This window comes from Nyctereutes procyonoides, unplaced genomic scaffold (assembly GCF_905146905.1).
Source record: "Nyctereutes procyonoides isolate TBG_1078 unplaced genomic scaffold, NYPRO_anot_genome, whole genome shotgun sequence".
NCBI classification, from domain to species: Eukaryota; Metazoa; Chordata; class Mammalia; order Carnivora; family Canidae; genus Nyctereutes; species Nyctereutes procyonoides.
Genome location: NW_026575082.1, coordinates 28,298,864 through 28,318,516, shown reverse-complemented (window position 1 = coordinate 28,318,516; position 19,653 = coordinate 28,298,864). Strand labels below are relative to the sequence as shown.

The window sequence follows — 19,653 nt, the reverse complement described above, 5'->3', positions numbered from 1 at the left end:
CCACGTCGGGCTCCCGGTGCATGGAGCCTGCTTCTCCCTCTGCCTGTGTCTCTGCCTCTCTCTCTCTCTCTCTCTCTCTCTCTCTCTCTGTGACTATCATAAATAAATAAAAATTAAAAAAAAATTTTTTTTAAAAAAATAAATAAAAAAAAATTAAAAAAATAAAAAAATAAAAACTGAAAATTTAAAAAATAGTTTTACCTAACTTAGTGTTTAAGAATTAACACCAGTGGATTAAGTCTTCATATTGATGTTTTGCTTTGTTTCACTGTGAATCTGCTTTCTGTTGCTTGCATCAATCCCTTCTGAGATCTTTCACTTTTTTCAATTTGTGCTTACTATAAGTTTATTACATAGGAGAGCTTCCTTTCTACTGCCAAAAGGTGGGGGGGTGGGGCATTTAAATATAAGTGGAATTAGCGATAGATTATAGAAATGTAATGTGTGAAATATCTTTCTTTTTCTTTTCACGTGAGTAAATACAAGATGAAACCTCTTCAACGTGAAATGTGAAAATGTACCCAGGCACTATTTTTTTTAAAACAACACATATATATTCATCTCACTTAAGCTTTTCCAGTTATTTCAGCAAGACACTTTTCTTCATGGCTTCCATGAAGTGTTATTAGAACAAAATTGTTCTCTTGTTCCAGCACACAAAAAATTGGGTGTCTCCAATGAATGGAGATATAGATATATAGAAATATGAGATTTGCATCCTTTAGGACAAAGTACAAAAATTGTGAAAAGGAAAATGTTTTCTTTATTTGATTGTTTTTCTCCTTGAGTATTTAGACATGCCTGTTTTCAAACTGACAAAGGAAATCCTTTGTTACTCATTACTGGGTACTCAATTTTGAAGAGGTCAAAGAAAAATTATTTATAAAGCATACTCATGAGTCAAGAAGATTTCAAGAGAAAAGTTAATAATAATTTCCTTGCTTCTTAGTATTTATTTTTTTACCCATGAGGCATTTTGGCACCTTCTCAAATTTTTCTGTAAAAGTAGCATAGGGGCAGGGAAAAAACTGGGTTAAGGGACGGCTGGGAGACTTGCCTTGAAGCTGTGTTTACACAGCAATCGACACTGTTTTTACTTAAACTGTTGTTTTTTTTAAGATCAATAAAAATAGCAATGTTTTTCTAAAAGTGTTTTTACTCACAAGTCACATACAAGTTTTACTATTTATTAATTGTTTATCTTGGAGGGGTGGCTTCAAGAACCATGCTGGAGATTACTGGGGGGAAGTGGCAAAGACTGCACCTCCCCACCCTCATAAGTCCCCCAGTCACCATTTTGGTGGCCATAGGGTGATGAAGTAGCAAGATTCTCGGCAGTGATAAAGTAAGAAAGGAGAGGACACGCCCACAGGTGTAGCAACACCCTCTTCCCTAGACAGCAAGGACTATGGTAGTCTCCTTCCATGCATTTTGTGGCCTCTGCAATACCTAAGACTACAAGGTAATAACAGCCACTCTCTGCTTACCTGTATTCAACCTGCCTTGTTGCATTCTAATTGTCCCAGCAATTCTAGCTGGAAGGTAGGTATTGTTGTCTTCATTTTAAAGAGAAAGAGCCTGAGGTTCAGAACATCGGAGTGTCTTATTCACACTAGAAAGCAAGGTCAGATTCAAACTTCAGTCTACTGGCTCCAAAGCCCACCCCCTTCACTGCCACTGCTCCTGTCCGCCTCGGATGGAGTACAGATTTGCAGTTGCTGAGTATCAAGCAAGTAGAGAAAGCAAACCAGGGATCTCTGATTTATACGATTTTGTGAATCGAAGGCTATTGAAGTTCCAAATTGTGTTCTTAAAATATTATTTTCAAAATGTTGACAGTATGAAAGCCAAACGATCTCTCGTTTCCATTGATGTTACAGCCTGGAGCCACACAGTCAACCTCTGCTTGAGCAAGGACAGGACATTTGACAGGGCAGTGAAAGTTAAGCCTCCCTCCCCCAGCAGGAAAGTAAAAATGGTGTTAACAATTGCAGGTCTGGGTAATATGGTTTGGTCTTCATGCCTTCACTCAGGTGGAGCCCGAGAAGTTGAAGACACTAACAGAAGGTTTAGAAGCCTACAGCCGAGCCCGGAAAAGGAACAGAAAGTAAGCACTGAATTTTTTTTTTTTTTTTTTTTGCCATTTTGCTTTTCATAGATATAATTTACTAGTTTGTGTTCATAGGGACAAGAAAATCTCAGTAATTTTGTCCATCTTAGGGCCTGTACTGTACTAAGTACAGTTTAGTAGTTGTTACCCAAGAGGACCGTTATAGTTAAGCCAAATTAGTTATTACAGAGAGTATTTTCTTAACCATTTGTACTGTTCTGTGGGATTTCCCTCTTCATGAGCTCTTTCCTCACTCCCTTCATTTCCATCCCTGTCATATATTGGAAAAGAAACACTTTCAACATGTAGCAATTAAATAGTTTCTAAAATGGAGCAAAGGGGCACCTGCCTGGCTCAGTCAGAAGAGCATAGGACCCTTGATCTCAGGGGTCATGAGTTCAAACTCCCTCTTGTGTGTAGAAATTACAAATAAATAAATAAATAAATAAATAAATAAATAAATAAATAAATAAATAAAATTTTAAAAATAAAAAAATAAAAGTGTAGCAAAACTCTATCCCTTTTGGAAGATACCCCCAATTGTACACAGGTAAATAATTTTGGCAGATTAACTGTTACTCAAAGTGATGGTAAATAATTCTTTTTTCTTAGGGCAGGAATAATAGGTTTTCTTTGAAATTAGAATAAGAAGTTGTACTTTGAGACATTATTTTTCAAGTACTTCTTGATCTTTTTATTCTAGGTAAATGTTGTTTGGACAAGCAGATAACGTTAGAAACAGTTTCCACTGTAATACAATATAGTTTTATGTATCATAATTATTATTTCATTTTAAGGTAGACAATTACAAATGTGCTTTTGCAAATGCACATGGAAAGTTATTTAAAAATACATATGATTGACATGCCTGTTCAGGTCCAAGAATTATGAGGTCAGAATGATCGGTAGTGTATCTCGTGCACATAATGATATCAATATTATCTATCAAAGAGCACTCTTTCTCTTAGTGGTGCCAGAGGCAAAATTTTAGAACTGAAATCTCTTGGGGAAATTCTTCATCTCAATAAACTGCCTCACGGAAAGATGCTAACCACAAGGGGCAAACTCCTGTCCCCCTATGTTGGGGAATTTTTTGGATGGTAGCAAGTTGGCACTGACTGTAGCAATCAATGACTGAGTGAATTGCCAGATTCACTACAGATATGATAAAGAATATGGTGAGGCAAGTCCCTTCTGCTCTGACTGAAATAACACTTCCTGTGCAGAGCTTTGTGGTAGGATAAGGCCCACAAAATTAATACAAGTTCTGGATGACAGGAGGGAAATTGCAAATTACCTACATCACAAATTTGCAATGGGCCATTTGCTATGAAATATTCAACAGTACTCATTTATTTGATGTAAAAGAACCCTAAAATCTTTCCTCCAGTGAGATATGCCAGTAAGCTGAATTATATTCAAAATACCCAAAACAATTGATAACACAGAAATGAAATGACTCCTTCAAATATTTAAATATACTGCCTTGAAATGAGCTGTATTTTTCCCATAAATTTGGTATTAATCGATTTCTGAAAGGTAGTAAGTAATAAATAGCTATTTTAAATTTTTTTCTTCAGAACTAGTTTACTAGTTATGGTGAATTTGCTAAGTCTTAAGTGGCTTTATCTAAAGGGACTGTCATGAAACCAGGAAGTTAGAATATAGATGAGAGATATAAAAGAAGAAACTATGAAATGAACTTTTGTAAAAAACAGTTTTATTTATCATGCTATTGTCTACACAGACTAACCTGCCTTATAAAGGCCCAGTAGAATACTTTACATTTTGCATATACTATTTAAAATCCATTATTTTATTCTCCCAATGACAAAATGGGCCAGAATTACTAAGCCCATTTATAGATGAGGACACCAAGACCCAAATAGCTTAAATAATTAATTGAAGGTCAGTCATATAAGTGACAAATGATGTCTTAAACCCAATCATGTATTTATTCATTTATTTAATCACTTAGTTATTCCCCAATTTAAGGAGAGTAATTGAGCAAAAATCTGTGCTGCAGTCCCTGGAGCTCTCTTGAGCAAAGGAGACAGATCCAGAAATAATTAAAATGTTAAAATTGCAATGACAGCAATATGTATAGTATACTTGGGGATCATAGAGAAGTGGCATTAAACTCGCGTAAAGGAAGACTTTCTAGAGGAGATAATCTGAGCCAAGCCTTACATGCTACATAGGTATTAGCCAGAACAAGGAGATAAGGACCAAGGTGGTATGGGGTGGGATAGTGTTCAAATGAGATCAGCAGTTGGATTTGAGAGACTGTAAAGCATCAGACAGGAAATTGTAAGAGAAGCAGCCAAAGCCATAAGCAGCAATCAGATTATGAAGAGTTTAGTATGCACCCATAGGATCCTTTATCTTATTGGAAGTGCCTGAGGGGTCAGGTGGTTGGATTTTTCACATAGATTATCCTCTATGGAGGATAAATTTTAGGGGAACCATATTGGAGACAGGGACATTGTTTAGGAGGCCATGGCGGAAGTCAAGGCAGGATGATGATTCAACCACGATGGGAGCGATGAGAATGGAGGAGGAGGAACATTCTCCAGGAGAATGGAGGTCGAGGAATATTTAGGAGGTGAAATTCACAGAATGTCATGGTGAATGATCGGAATGTGGAGAGCAAGCAATCAAGGACGACTTTCAGGGTTTTAGCTGGGGTGACTTGGCTGGTAGTAGAAACACTGGCCGAGTGGAGAGTACAAAGGGGACCTGTTGAGTGCATGTAGAGTGCCTGTCGACTGTGTTGGACACAAGTCTGACACTATGTAAAAATGGCTGCGATCACACAGAGATCCTTTGGCCCATTTGAATAGTGGGCTAAGGATTGACCCATGTGGGCATTTGAACATTTGCAAGAGATAATGAAGAAGATAAGAACAATCAAAAAGGTGGAAGAGAACCAGGGGGCAGCAGAATAGGGTGTTCAGAACCAAAGACCAAAAGCTTCCAGGATGATAAAATGATAAACAGCAGTCCACTAAGCCAAGAAGAGAGAAATCTCCATTAGATGGGCAAGTTAGAGGCTGCAGGCAACCTTAGTGAAAACCATCTCCAGTAAAGTGGAAGGTGTAAAAACAAGTGGCCATGGGTTGAAGAGGGAATATGAATGAAGTACAGAGAGCTGATACAAATTAATTAGGCTTCTTCCTATCCTTAATATGAAAAGTTCCTGAAAAATAACTGGAAGAATTTTTAAGATGACAAAAATTGGCCTGCTTTTGCAGACAGGAAAAGGAGGGAGGAAGCAACTGAAAAAGGAAGGCGGCATTTGGAATAAGATGGTTAAGAAGTTGGTTTGGGGTTTGAGTTCAAATCCTGTTTCCACCGCATCAGAGCTATGTGCCCTTGCGTATGTTGCTTAACCTCTCTGCGCCTAAATTCATTTTTAAAATGGGCATATTAACATCTACCTCTTAGCATTGTTATAGTATAGACAATATAAAGAGAGCCTCAACACACAATACTTGGTACATGGTAAGTAGTTAGTAAACAGATATTTGTATTAAAAGATACAGGTGAAACAAACACAGTTATATTTTCCCCAGTTGAAACATCCTACCATTCTATTAGATATTTAGAATTAAAAAATAAATAAAGGGGATCCCTCGGTGGCGCAGCGGTTTGGCGCCTGCCTTTGGCCCAGGGCGCGATCCTGGAGACCCGGGATCGAGTGCCACATCGGGCTCCCGGTGCATGGAGCCTGATTCTCCCTCTGCCTGTGTCTCTGCCTCTCTCTCTGTGACTATCATGAATAAAAATTTTAAAAAAAAATAAAAAATAAAAAATAAATAAAAATGAAATCTGCAAAAAAAAGATATTTAGAATTTTATGTGATCATTTTAATTTTTAATATTCTATAATCAAACTTATAATAAATATCTTTAAACTGATAGGCTTATTACAGCCTAATCCCAAGAGAAATATTAACATGTATATTGAAGACATTACTGGGGGTGAGGTCATACTTAAAAGAGGAAATAGCTTCATTAAAGGAAAAGTTTTATAGCTTTAAGTTTGTTATGATTTCCACTGAAATGATCAAATATTCTACCTATACATACATATCATTTAAAATTTGGTAGCCTGATTTTTGTGAAGCTGAAAAGTGATAAAGTGATCAAATAAATCCTACTTCCACTTTGAAACCAAGAAATTATACTTAGCATGTTAAATTTTCTTTTTTAAAAAAAGATTTATTTATTTGTGAGAGAGAGAGTGTGCGAGTGCATAGCAGGGAAGGGCAGAAGGGGAGCCAGAGAGTCCCCAGCCGACTCCAGCTGAGCCCAGAGCCCGGAGCAGGACTTGATCCCACAGCCCTGAGATCGTGACCTGAGCCAAGACCAAGAGCCAGACACTGAACTACTGAGCCACCCAGTTGCCCCAGCATGTTAAGTTTTCTTAGATCTTCCTACTTTCTCTATGGACTGTGTTTCAGAATCTAAGATTCTTGACATTTAGGTCTCACCCAAATTTGTTCTGTTCTACAGGAAGTGAGTTGCTTAAATTCTACACTGACAGTGTAGAGCAACGTGCAGTTTCTCATTTCCCTCATTTCTCGTACCATTCACAGATGCGTACCTGCCTTTTTTCTCAATTAGCGAAGATAAGGATAATGTGTGACAATATAGGCAATGAAGAATAGAAGTGGCAATTATCTCCATTAATAACTAGAAATGTGATTATATGAACATCTATTGCTTAATCAAGTAGGTTTTAGAGTGTCCATTAGTAAAAATGTTTATTATTAAATGTCAGCAGGGAATCGAAAATAGTAGAAGAGACTCCACAGGGAGGCCCTTGGTACTGGAAGACTGAATTTTGACTAATTACTCATTTCATGAACTCATGGAAATTTTTCTTCCTTTTTTAAGTTCATTTTTCCTGACCTGACCAGTTAGTGTAAAAATTAGTCAGCAGCTTTAGCACCTGGGAGCATCTCCCTTTACCTCTTGAATCTCATGATGCATTCAAGTAATTTCATGCCCCACCTCTCTGTATCTATTCCATCTTCCACAAGTAGTCATTTCTCCCCCTAAGAACTACTTAAGTCTGTTAAAGGAAAAACACTATTAATTTAGCTTAAATTAATACAGGCTGTTTACAAACATTTTAAACATCTTGTTGAAGAATGAGATCACAAAGTCCTAAATTCTATCTTTTTATTCAACAAGTACTGTTGAATTATTTTTATACTTTGATTGGTGATGTTATTACAATTTTTCCATAGTTAGGAGGGGCATCTGGTGGCTCAACGGTTGAGTGTCTGCCTTTGGCTCAGGACATGGTCCCAGGGTCCAGGATTGAGTCCTGCATTGGCTCCCTGCAGGGAGCCTGCTTCTCCTTCTGCCTGTGTCTCTCCTTCTCTGTGTCTCTCATGAATAAATACATATTAATAAAATGTTTTTAAAAAACAATTTTTCATAGGGAAAGTTTTTTCATAGCTCTTTGAACTTCCTACTTTTAAAAACTGTAGTTAAATATCCATCTTCTTCATTGCCAGATTAGAATTGGCTTCACCACCAAAAAAAAATTAAAATAAAAATTAATTAATTAATTAAAAAAAAAAAACGAATTGGCTTCACCAGTTCTCCCTAAAAAGTCATGAAGTATTTATTACATATAAACAATTGTCATAATACCTACTTCATCGGCTTGCTGTAAGATTTAATGAGATAATGTATATAAAGATTTAACACAATTTTTGGCACATAGACAATTTTCAATAAATAGTAGCTGTTTTTGCTATTAAGATATTAAGATAAAAGTGAGAGAACCAAAATTCCCTAGTGGCTTTTCGCTGAAATATTTTACCTTTGTTTTAGACATTTAGAGCTGTAAGTAGTCAATCGTAAACCCATAAGATATAATAAAGGTCTGTAACATAAATATCTTTTGAAATTTATATTCATACTTTTAAATACATTAGAAATAGTAAAAAGACAAATCTAACACATTACACAAGGTGTAATATTGTTAGGCAACTAGGCAACATGTGATATTGAGTCAAGACCTTTCCCAAACAGCCCATAAATGGGGCCCCAGCCTAACCCCAGCCAAACTTACATGGACCCACAGAGTCCTAGGATCAGACCAACACCCCGCACCCCCCCTCACCTCCCGGCACTCAGAATCAGGCTTAGCAAACTTCTCACCAGGAAAGCAACCCAGACTGACTCCACAAGATGCCCATGGTCCCTTTTTTTTTTGTAAGATTTTATTTATTTATCCATGAGAGACAGATTGAAAGGGAGAAAGAGAGAGAGAGAGGCAGAGACACAGGCAGAGGGAGAAGCAGGCTCCATGCAGGGAGCCCGACATGGGACTTGATCCCAGGACCCTAGGATCACACCCTGGGCCGAAGGCAGACACTAAACCGCTGAGCCTCCCAGGGATCCTCGCCATGGTCCCTTAAAACTAGAATGGGTAGGTAAATAAACGAGTGTATGAATAGATGATATCAACTTGGACAGTGCTCAGTGCTTGGACAGTGCTAAGGGAGAAAGAGACACGTTGCAGAATGGTATGCCTACCATTGCATACCTGACGGACACCTTTGTGTGCGTATTCAAAAAATACACATAAAAGATAATGCTAGGTATTGTTCATGGATATATCATGTGAAATATAAAAGCAGAGGTCCCCGGGTGGTTCAGTTGGTTAAGGTCTGCCTTCGGCTCAGGTCTTGATCTCAGGGTCCCAGGATCCAGCCCCATGTCAGCGCTGCTCAGCAAGGAGCCTGCTTCCCCTTCTCCCTCTGGCCCTATCCCCTGCTCATGCTCACTCTCTCTCTTTCATAAATAAATAAAATTAAAATTAAGTATAAAACATACTAAAAAGATAGACAACAACCTGAGGGGAGGAGAGAATGGGACTGGGAACTGATAATAAATGGGAATTTCAGGGTTGTTGTTTTTTTTGATAAAAAAGACTTAAAGGAAATAGGTCATTTATTATCAGTTTATTCTCGGAAGTGGGTTTGTTAGGGGTTAATTTATTCTATGCACTTCTCTGCATTGTTTATATTTCTAAAAATAGATGGGAAGAATGTAAAAAACCAGAGGCTGGCTTGCAGGTCAGCAAAAGGTGGGGGAAGGAGTTGGTGCTGTATTGCCCACATAATTTAGTTAAAACCAATACATTAATTTTTTTTTTCAGTTAAACTGACTTAAGTTCACGTATGTTTCCCAAAATATCGAGACATCGTATTGGCTTTGGACAAAATTTTTAGTTAGTAAATACGTGGAGCATCCGTGATGTGCCTAGCAGAACAGTCCTCGGGGCCGTACACAGAAACTAAATGTATGAATTGTCCAGTCCCGGCGTGTGAGGCTAAAAGCTGGTGGGGGCTGTGGTAAACCAAAGGCCCCATCTGAAGGCATTCCACTAAAGTTCAAATATGTTTTTAAACACGATGTGAGCCAAACTAAATGGGAATATGAGCCAAATTCTTCCACAACTGCGAATTTCCAATCTTCATGTAGATGCTGAGACTTAACTCTTGGAAAACCACACTGACAGCCTGCTTTGAAAGGGCTTATCTCTGCACCTTTTCTAGTAATTGTTGTGACAAGATAAATGAATGAATCACCTTAGTACTCAGACTAACTGGGTAAGTATTTCTATGCATTAAAAAGGACAGAAGAAGTTAGAATAGACAAAGGGTACATAACCACAGAAGGAGATGGTGTGGGTTTGCGATATTAATGAGTTAGTTCAACAATGTCCCATAGTCTCAGTAGCAGCAGATGCACTGTTTTGTGTTCTTCAAGCCACACACACGTCGTCTCGTGCTAGCCTGAGTAGAGAGAAAAAGTCAAACGAGTGATTGACACTCTGAGTCATTCTTTATCTGTTCAAATACTTAAGTCATTTGGGGTTTTGGGGAAATGTGGTAGGCCCAGGCATGGAGGGAGTCTTGGGCGTGACAAATTGAGCTGTTTCCCACCCAGAACGTGCAAGTGTGCAAGGTGCTTAGGCACACCAGGATTTCAGCCTTCACTTGCTCAACTCTGGAAGCCGGGACCGCCAGAGAGGGCAGAGGGAGCTCCCTAGTGGCCGGAGTCTGCAGCTCAGGCCTGCGCCCTCCCCGCGGGCCTTCGGCCTGGCCAGACACCAGCAGGCACGCGGGGTGGCAGCGGGCAGGACTCCTGGCCCACAAGCCACCTCCTGGAAAGCAGACCCCTGGCCCAGTTTTCTTGCAAAACCATCAGACTGGGGAAGAAGCGTGTGGAAGGGGGAAGAAGCCATTGTCCCCCATCATGTGTTCCATCTTTTCGTTGCTGCGTGACTTTATTATTATGAGTATTCAGTGGTGAGAATCCCAGGGCGTTTGTCATCTGACTTTTTCAAATGTAAATATAAATTGACTTTCTCTGGTGGAATTGGTACTTCTGTTTTCTGATTAGGGGATTAAATGGAGACTTTGTTTCCTTAATTTATTAACCTGGTGTGTTGTTTTCATTAATTCCAGAAGTGGAAAGCTAAATAACCATTTAGAAGCTGCTATTCATGAGGCCATGAGTGAACTGGACAAAATGTCTGGGACTGTAAGTTAATTTATTTTTCCATTATACTGTGCTTCTTTGAAAATAAATTGTATTACACTTTTTGGTAAAGTCTCTTAAATATTGACAAGCAACTCATGTAGCAATACTAAATTACTAGGCTCCAAAAAAAAAAAAAAAAAAGACATATCAGAAAAGATTCAAAGTAATTTAAGAAAAAATAACCTGGTAGTATTAACTATGTCTTTTTTCTGAGATAACTTTTGTTTTTCCCACATAACATTCTTTCTAAATGTGAGCCGCAAAATATTCCTGTTCAAACCACAGCTTTCTGCATTTGACTCCCTGAATAACAGTGGCCACTACTGTTGTCTAGTCAATAATGCAAATTTCACTTTGTCTCAAAAAAAGGGAAATTGAACAATAGGCTCAAGATCAAGAGTGCAAAGACCTCTCGTTTCCTTTGTACTGTTGCCTAAAAAGCAAAATATTTTGCACAAAATCCTATTGTTAAATTATTGAACCTTATAATCTCTGGTTTTTGAGAAGTTGTGTCTATTCTTTCTTTACATTTTTACTGAACCATTCATACAGTAGTATTGAACGTGAGAAGTTTACCTGTTGTCCTCTAATTCACAAACTGGCTAGTGTAAACACTCAAAATATGATTTTAGTAATTTCTAAAAAAAATGTGAATTATCTAAGGCTATTCAGCAATGAAAGCTAATTTCTTTTACTTTTACTCAATGCTTTGTGTTAACAAGTTATCTAGATCCCAACAACCATTCAGTGGCTACTGATTGACATGTAGGTTATAGATTCCCAGAATGGTGGGGTTGGTGCAGGCTTTAGAGATTTGGAGATTCAACCCATCATTTTGCAAATGAATGAAGACTCTAAGATTTTTTTTTAAAGATTTTATTTATTTATTCATGAGATACACAGAGAGAGGGAGAGAGAGAGGCAGAGACACAGGCAGAGGGAGAAGCAGGCTCCATGCAGGGAGCCCAACATGGGACTCGATCCTGGGACTCAAGGATCATGCCCTGGGCCGAAGACAGGCGCTAAGCCACTGAGCCACCCAGGGATCCCCCAAGACCCTAAGATGTTAAATTTCCTGATAGAATTTAGGAAAGGTCTAAAGTGGGAATTATAAATATAAACGCCTGCTAAGGTCCGGCAAATACTGTCAGTAAGTAAAGTGGGTCATGTATGAGAATAACAGCCACTCAAGCGGATCGAGAAATGCCAACCAAGAGGTCGGGGGAAGCCGGCTTAGAGGTTCCACACAGTAAAGACTATTGCCCACTTCAGCTGGTGCTGGTTGGAGAAAGGCTTGCTCCATCCAGCATCCACCATCCACCAGTCCTTAGGGCCTCACACTGCTCCTCATTTCACTTGAATTCCATCCATCAGGTGAGAGAAGAGAATATGCCAAGGGCTGCCAGGGATAGGCTCATCATTTTCCTCTGGTCTGACCCCCTCATATGGCTTCCTTAACTCAAATGTACTAGGAAACGTGTTATACGATGTGCCTGCTGAGGAGGAAGAAAAAATGACTTCAGTAAGCATCTTGCTGGTCTTCGCTGCAGGACATTTGGCCCTCGTGGCCAGCAGGTAGTCAGCACTGATGGGGACTGTGTCAAGCTGGAGTCCATACTCTCTCCAGAAGGAGCTCCTTCCTCCTTCCACACTCCTGCAGATCTGAACCACATGGGAAATTGTGCCAGAGTTGCAAGCTCTTCCGAGTTTTCATAAGATGCTAAAAGTCTGGAAAGTAAAATTTCCCAATTTTTTTTAGTGTTGACAATTTTTTAGACATTAAGGCATCATACAGCTAAACAAAATACCTTTTCAGGCCACATTTGGTCCACAGATTACCAAGACTTGCTTGCAGTCTTGGATAACATCTTCTTTCCTCAGTTAAAACAAGTTTTCCATTATGGATCTTCATCAGAAACTAATGGTTTTTAAAAGTGTATATGGACAGGTTAGGAGGAAAAGGCAGTTTGAGAAACTTATGTTACTTTTTAAATTTAAATTTTTTTTTAAGCCTTTTGCATTTGACTTTGAACAGCATTGGCCTGTGCTGTTATCTAAGCATTTTGAAGACATGCAGTGAAGCCAACGTGTAGCAGATCTTGAGAGCTGACTGGGCACATCTCCTAACTATGAGTTCCGTCACGTTATGTTGGTAGCTTTGAAGTTGGCTGTGGTGGAAGTATTTACACCATGGAAATGGGCAAATGCTGCAATAGGCTCGTGTTCCTCCAACAGGGAGCTGGTCGTTAAGCATTAGCTACACCACTGCCTTGGGACACGCCTGCCTTTCCTGGGTCTTGACCTTGCCCTCTCCTATCAGTGACCACATACAATGTGGGGCACCCCCCTAGCACATGTCCTCTGCCTCCCAAAACCATACCTGCTGTCTCATACCTGGCGATCACACTCCGCAATGCTCCACCCCTGCTCCATATGATACACAGCCCTAATTGCTACAGTTTCTGCATTAGTATATAACAGATGAGTTGTACTAATTGCTCATCCCAGACTATATAAGCTCAGATCTGCCAACGATGGTAGCGGTATTCCATTTTTACTCTGAGTCTTCTCATAAATAACCTTCCTTGGGCTGAGCTGTGTGCGTGTTCTTACCATCTTTGACCCTTCTCAGTAGTTAAAAAGTAAGTCGGGTGACGGAATAAAGAAGAAAACACGTCCGGTACGTATTTTTCCACTTTCCTAGACTCTACTGAAATTGGTGATCTAGGGATCTCTAATAGGAAAAGCTTTATTTCTGCCTTAAATGGACAGCAGGGGTAGCGACTGCACATCGCTTTTCCCACACTTGGTCTTCTCCGCTTCCTCCTTTGAGTTCCACAGTTTATGGGGTTCCCACAGTGTTGTTCTGCTTCTTAGTTCCTAGGATTCCTCATTCTCTGTAGTGACTATGGGCACACTGAGATCCGGGGTCTTGACAAAAAATTTCAAGGCCTCATGATATCAGTGATTGAAGACGAGAGGTGGAAACCTATTCCCTATCCTGTTTTTTGTCAGAGATCGTATGGCGTTTGTACTTTCAACCTCTGTTGTTATTTTTTTTCCACCTCTTTATTTCCAGGTTCACCAAATCCCACAGGGAGACAGACAAATGAGACCCCCCAAACCCAAGAGGAGGAAGATCTCCAGATAACAGGGACTACTCCACCAATGCGCAGTGTTTATTAAAGGAACGTGCACAGATATATCTATATATAGGTATTGATATAGCCACTGTTATATCAGTATTTATACTATGGCAGATAGCTACTACCACCACAGGGTGCTAAAAGAAACAGTGATACAATATTTTTTTGAACAGGAAGGATAATGAATGCTGGAAAACCAATCAGAATCCCTGAATGATGAGAGTGATAAATGGTCAAGAGATTACTGAGAAACTTTTTCTATAATACTAAAATTGTGATTATAAGAAATGTCCAAATGTTTCTGAAGACTTTTCAATGTTGTATATAGAAAATACAGAATTTCATGGTGATATCAGAAATGTAAATATTGTACAATATTGTCATGTACAAGCGTACCTAATGCACACTTTATCTTTTATTGTACAAAGAAATAGTGTACAAAATTCTTTGGTTTCTATGGAGTACACCTACCAGAGACTACCAGTGTAAAGTGATAAATAAAAATACAACCTAAATGCTTTTCTATGATAATGTAAAAATGCTGTTTTTGTATTTAACAGCAGAGAAAAGGCATGATGATGTATTACCTGAATGATGACATACACTGCACACCACCGAGTGTCCATTTATATTGTCTGTTTGGAATGAACCTTGCCTGGAAGCACTGGACTCAGTTTCGGGTGCCTAGGAAATCAAAACCTTGCAGATTTCTAAAGGGATGAGGGCTCACAGGTCTAAATTGAGAATTCAGAAACTGCAACCATTTGTTGCATATTTTTTTTACCTAAGTTTTAAAGTAGAATAGGTTTTATAAAAAAAAAATCTTAGATGGAATATTTTACTCAGTCATTTCTGTAGTTAACGTTTGATAGCCACCTATTGATCTAGCTAGCTCATGCTGCACCACCATTGATGCTCAGAGTGGAATTTGTTTGCAAACAGTACCTGACAAGATAAAACTCTCTGTATCCATACATGGAGGCAAAAGCCCCAGTTCGAGACCATTATCAGAGGTAAGGTTGATTATAATTCAGTTTTTTTGTAGTGGCAAAAACGAATACGAATCATCAAAGCAAGTTTCATAGCCATTCATCAGTATTACTTAAACCAGAAGTGAAGGTGGCTTACAAAATTATTAGCAATGGTAATTTTTTATCAGTATTATGTAACATATCAGATTTATTTTATTTAAAGAATTATTTATACCATTAACAGATTCTTATATATATTAATGTGGCTGAAATGTGCAGGTTAAATCTATTAACCAAATTATTTATATTATATTAAGTAAGAAAAAAATGTGAAACAAATGTAGAGAGAAAATACTACAAGTATACAAACCTAAAACTGTGAGCCATTGTAAAGTACAAGGTTATTAATAAGAAATGTAGCACAACATAATTTTCCGTCTTTTTTTCACAATTTTTGTGGTGGTGGTATAACCCTATCTCCCACGCACTTACGTGAAGTTTCAGGCCTTCAGCCTGACTTCTGCTGATGGACTGTCAAAAGAAGGGATCCATTATCCCTTTATTCTTAGAATCACCAGCCCCCATCCCCTAGAGAGCTCTCCGCTGCCTGGGCCCCTACCTAGCCTGGGGCTAACTCAACAGCTTAATGCTCCAACCACTGGGAGCCTTTCAGTAGCAGGCTCTGGAGCCCCCCACCCCAATACCCACCACCTCGTTATGGCTCCTCTCTCATCCAGCCCCCATTCTTCTCAGTTCCACGATGTAGCAGAGTTCCAGCAACTCAGGAAAAAGGAGACCAAGGTCATTCTTCCAGTTGGTTTCTTGGGGCCACAGCACAGAGCACTCCACCCGGGCTCACTTTTGATAGCAACAGCTCTTAGTTCTTCCCCTCCGGTCTCCTGTGTCAAGTTGTCCTTTCACTCCCTCCCTCACCCCTCCCCTCAGGCCTGATGGAATGCAGCTGGCTACCCCGGGCTTCTCGGCCTGGAGGCAGGAGTCCTTCCTTCTGGGGGTAGGTTCATCCTGTCTTTCATGTAACAGTGGGGTTGCCTGCTGGTCCTTCATGCAGTCGCCCTAAGTAATCTTTTGATCTTTTGTGTAGTTTAGTTGACGCATCTTTGTGTGTTTGGGATGTTTAAACCATAGATGCCCTTTTTTCTTTTCTTTTCTTTTTTTTCTGCCACCAACCTGCTTTTCTACTGTTTCATCTACACGGTTATGTTTTTTCCCGGGTAGATGTGTATGTGTGCCTGTATGTTGTCTGCCTGTGTGTGTGTGTGTGTTGATGTGTAGAAGTTTTTTTAGCCCTTGCTGTCCGTCTTTAGACTGAGTTTGTGTCTACCAAGCCTTCTTTTAGATATTTCAAGCTAATTAGGGGTGTGCTTCCCCACTGATGTGTACTTTACATCAGTAGACCATGTAAAGTATGTTTGTGCCCATGATTTCACTGGTTGCTTACAGCTTTGATGTGGATGCTAGGTGTTGTTGTTTCAGTCCACATCGGGTTTTTTTCCCTCTCTTTTACAGTTCTATGGTTTCGTGTAAGCAGTTAATGTAAATATTGTTAGCATTACAGGTCATGCAGTGCTGTAACATTTTTTTAAATGTTGCACCTACTTTACAATTAAAAAATTGGTCACTCATACTTGAATTTTGCCCATAGAGCCATTTCTTTCTCTTTGTATTGAAGCCAATTCATTTTTTTAAAAAATGAAGGCTAGCCCTTCTACATTATTACATTTTTTTATGCCCTAAAATAAACTCTTTTTTCTTTTCAACAAATCTGACAAATGGAAACAATGAAAAATTTTTTGCACCTTTAACGAACATAATATCCCCTTTGGAAAAGAAAATCTAATATGATTTTGTGTCCCTTAACAGTCTTAGGAAGCACAAGAAGAAACTACACCTTTAAGGAGTTTTTAAAGATTATTTCAAATGAACAAAAATGAACTCAGCAGCTCTTGTTTGATTTGTCTCATTTGTAGCATTAAAAGCAATCGGGGTTTTTATTTATTTAAAGGAATATTTTTGGTTTGTAGTTTTTAGTCTCATTGTGAATGTAAATGCTTTAGAATATCCATCCTTGTGATATCATGGGCCACTTTTAGCCATGCATTTGGACCCTGACTTTGAGTTATTTGCTATGTCTGTTTTTCAAGTACGCACAACCTTATTTTTTTGAATGTAACACTGCAGAATTGTGGCAACAAGCAGAGGGCTGTTTTTTGCTTTCTGTAAGTTTTATGAAGATTCCCGACTGACCCATCCCATGAGGTGATTCCTTTTTTCATTTCAGGCCATGATAACTGGTTGTCGTTAACTTTGGTAATCTCTGCAGTCTGCAATGTGCCCTTGTAAGTCACAAGCGGTTTTGCACTGAGATTTTAAAATCTAGGATGCCTAAGATGCTGGTGACGCTCTCTGGTGAGAAAGCCAAGATTCTAGACCTTCCTGAGAATCTGATACCTGTTTACTTTGCCCACGTATGCCCAAATGGTGTAACACAAGTCTCGAGACTTTTCAATGTAGTGTATAAAATGAGTTGTGCATTACTTGATTCATTTGGGGGCTATGGAGAAATAATATCAACCAGCCAGAACTGTAATATTGAATTAATTTATCTTTTTTCTTTCATTCACTCTCTCACATTTGCATTAGCCAAAGAGATAAGAACATTAGTAATTCATACGTGTAAACAACCCAGAAGTGAATATTAAATCAGTGAGCCAAAAAGCAATAAACAACTCAAGCATGGGAAATCCTGCTAACAGTGGGGAGTCTGATACAGAAAAAAATATATAAAAAGCATTATCTTCAAATATGAAAGATTAATTTGTATCTACTGTAAATATGTATTATCAGCCTTATCTGCTTTTATACACACTGTGTGTGTACTTCAGCGACCTTTTATAAACCGGAAAAATGGTTGATTTAATAATTTGTTATGTAAATACAAAGTTGTCTATAAATTGGAAAATTTGATGCCAGATGGCTTCACAATATACAAATGTGTTTTGTAACATCATGCCTTTATGGATTAAGTATAAATACACTGGATTGTCTGTGTAGAAGAGTAGCAGTTTACATTGCACCTGCATTTCAAGTGGGTATTTTTGTCCAAATGGTTACCTTCTTAGGAAAAGAAAATGACCTGAACATTTTCAATGTGAAAAACAAATATGGTTTTGAATTCACCAAAACTCTTCACACTCAAGGGCCTCTTCAATTCCACACTAAATGCCGTTTATTATATTTCCATAGGAGATTCTTTGATCCAGGACTGGGTTCTACCCAGGAAACCTCCCCAAATGGAATTATTCTACTTTAGAAACAGGCTGTGCATCTTAATTTCTAAATCATAGGCAGAGGGAGAGCCACAGCCTTCTTACTGCTTTTTAACTTTTTTTTTTTCCTGTTTTGTTTCCACACATCTTGGAAAGTACTCCACAGGTAAACAGGGCCTGGTTCTTGTGCACCTAGGTGTCTACAGAGTGACACTCCAATGCAGGGCTTCTCAACCCCAGCACTAGTGACATTTGGGGTGAGATCATTCTCTGTTGTGAGGGCTGTCCGCAGCATTGTAGGATGTTTGGCCCCTTCCCTTGTCCCTACCCACCAGAACCAGTAGCGTCCCTTCCAAATTGTGACAATCCAAAATGATGCTAGACGTTGCCCAATGTCTCCTGGGGTGAGGGTGGAGAGTGGAGGGATGGGGTTAGGGACCAAGTGAGACTTGAAAACCACTGCCTTAACGAAATCAGGGAACACATGTCTGTGTGAAATATTGGCAAGTTTCGCATGCCGTAATCAACAGGAAACAGATTCCTAGATCAAAATCCAAAACAAAATCCACACCAAAGTAGTGCTTCTCGGTCCATCATTAAGGAAGTCAAAGCATTAGGTTCAGCTTCATTTTGAGCACATTTGACACTCGGGATCATGAGACTCAAGACAGTCATGTTCTGAGAAGTCCCATGTAGGGCTTAGGAGAGTTGTTACCTAGATACACCATGGTTCAGTTTGCAAGAAGACTAATAGCCCCCTTTGGATGTGTGTTAGGAGCCGCAGTGAGTGGAAGACTTCTCAATAATAGTGTAGCTGCCTGCCTTGGGTCAAGATGAGGATGTTGGCTGAGGGGACCATGCTATTTATGTATTTTAACAGCTCTCTACCACAGCTGGTTCAGGTATCAGTACTTTTTGCATGATCCTTCTAGAAGTTCTGATGGAAGCAGTTGAGCGGATCTAGGTGATATCATTGATCTATTTATTCACGTAATAAATATTCTTGAGTTCCTCTCTCTGCCACATCCAGTGTGTAGCAGTAGGGATATGGTGGTGAGCAAGTCAGAGCCCATTCTCTGCCTGCACAGAGCAGCCCAAGGAGCCGGCCAGTGGGACGTGTAAGTATGATAAAGGGTGATGGGGCCTGGGCGGGGCAGGCCCCCGACCTAGCTTAGTGAGGAGCCAGGAAGGATGAATAGGATTCAGGCAAAGAAGTGTGTGGCCCGGAGGAGGGGAAAGGAGTGTGTTGAAGCAGTCAAGAAGAGAATTGGGGTAAAGCAGCACAAGCAGTCCGGGGGACTCTTGCCCAGACCCCACTTTGGCGGCGTGGTGACGATGGGAAACTGCTGCAATTTCAAGGTGGGGCATGATAGGAGCTGGTCTGTGTTTTAGAAAGATTATCCTGCTGCAGTCTGAAGAACAGGCACTGGGAGTGAGACAACACGGAGGAGCATGTATCTCATTTCTAGTGCAGCATTTTTGTAAAGCACCTACGTCCTCAAAAATTAAAAAATATTCTGGGCCCGCCATAACTCTTCATATCACATTTGTTGAGTAAGTTCC

General features: G+C 39.4%; 1 protein-coding gene across 7 annotated transcripts in view; it reads left to right on the top strand.

Moving 5' to 3' along the window:
* The window catches only part of LOC129514447 (methyl-CpG-binding domain protein 5), a 433,503-nt gene extending 415,723 nt beyond the window's left edge, over positions 1–17,780 (top strand). For 5 of the 7 annotated variants that reach the window (XM_055333023.1, XM_055333026.1, XM_055333021.1 and 2 more), the window contains 3 exons: positions 1,995–2,107; positions 10,611–10,686; positions 13,766–17,780. In XM_055333023.1, the coding sequence (XP_055188998.1) occupies positions 1,995–2,107; positions 10,611–10,686; positions 13,766–13,837 (261 nt within the window). In that variant the 3' untranslated portion in view covers positions 13,838–17,780. The remainder of the gene's footprint in view (positions 1–1,994; positions 2,108–10,610; positions 10,687–13,765) is intronic. The other 2 variants (XM_055333027.1, XM_055333025.1) reach the window with 1 other exon arrangement.
* Positions 17,781–19,653: the final 1,873 nt, after the last annotated feature.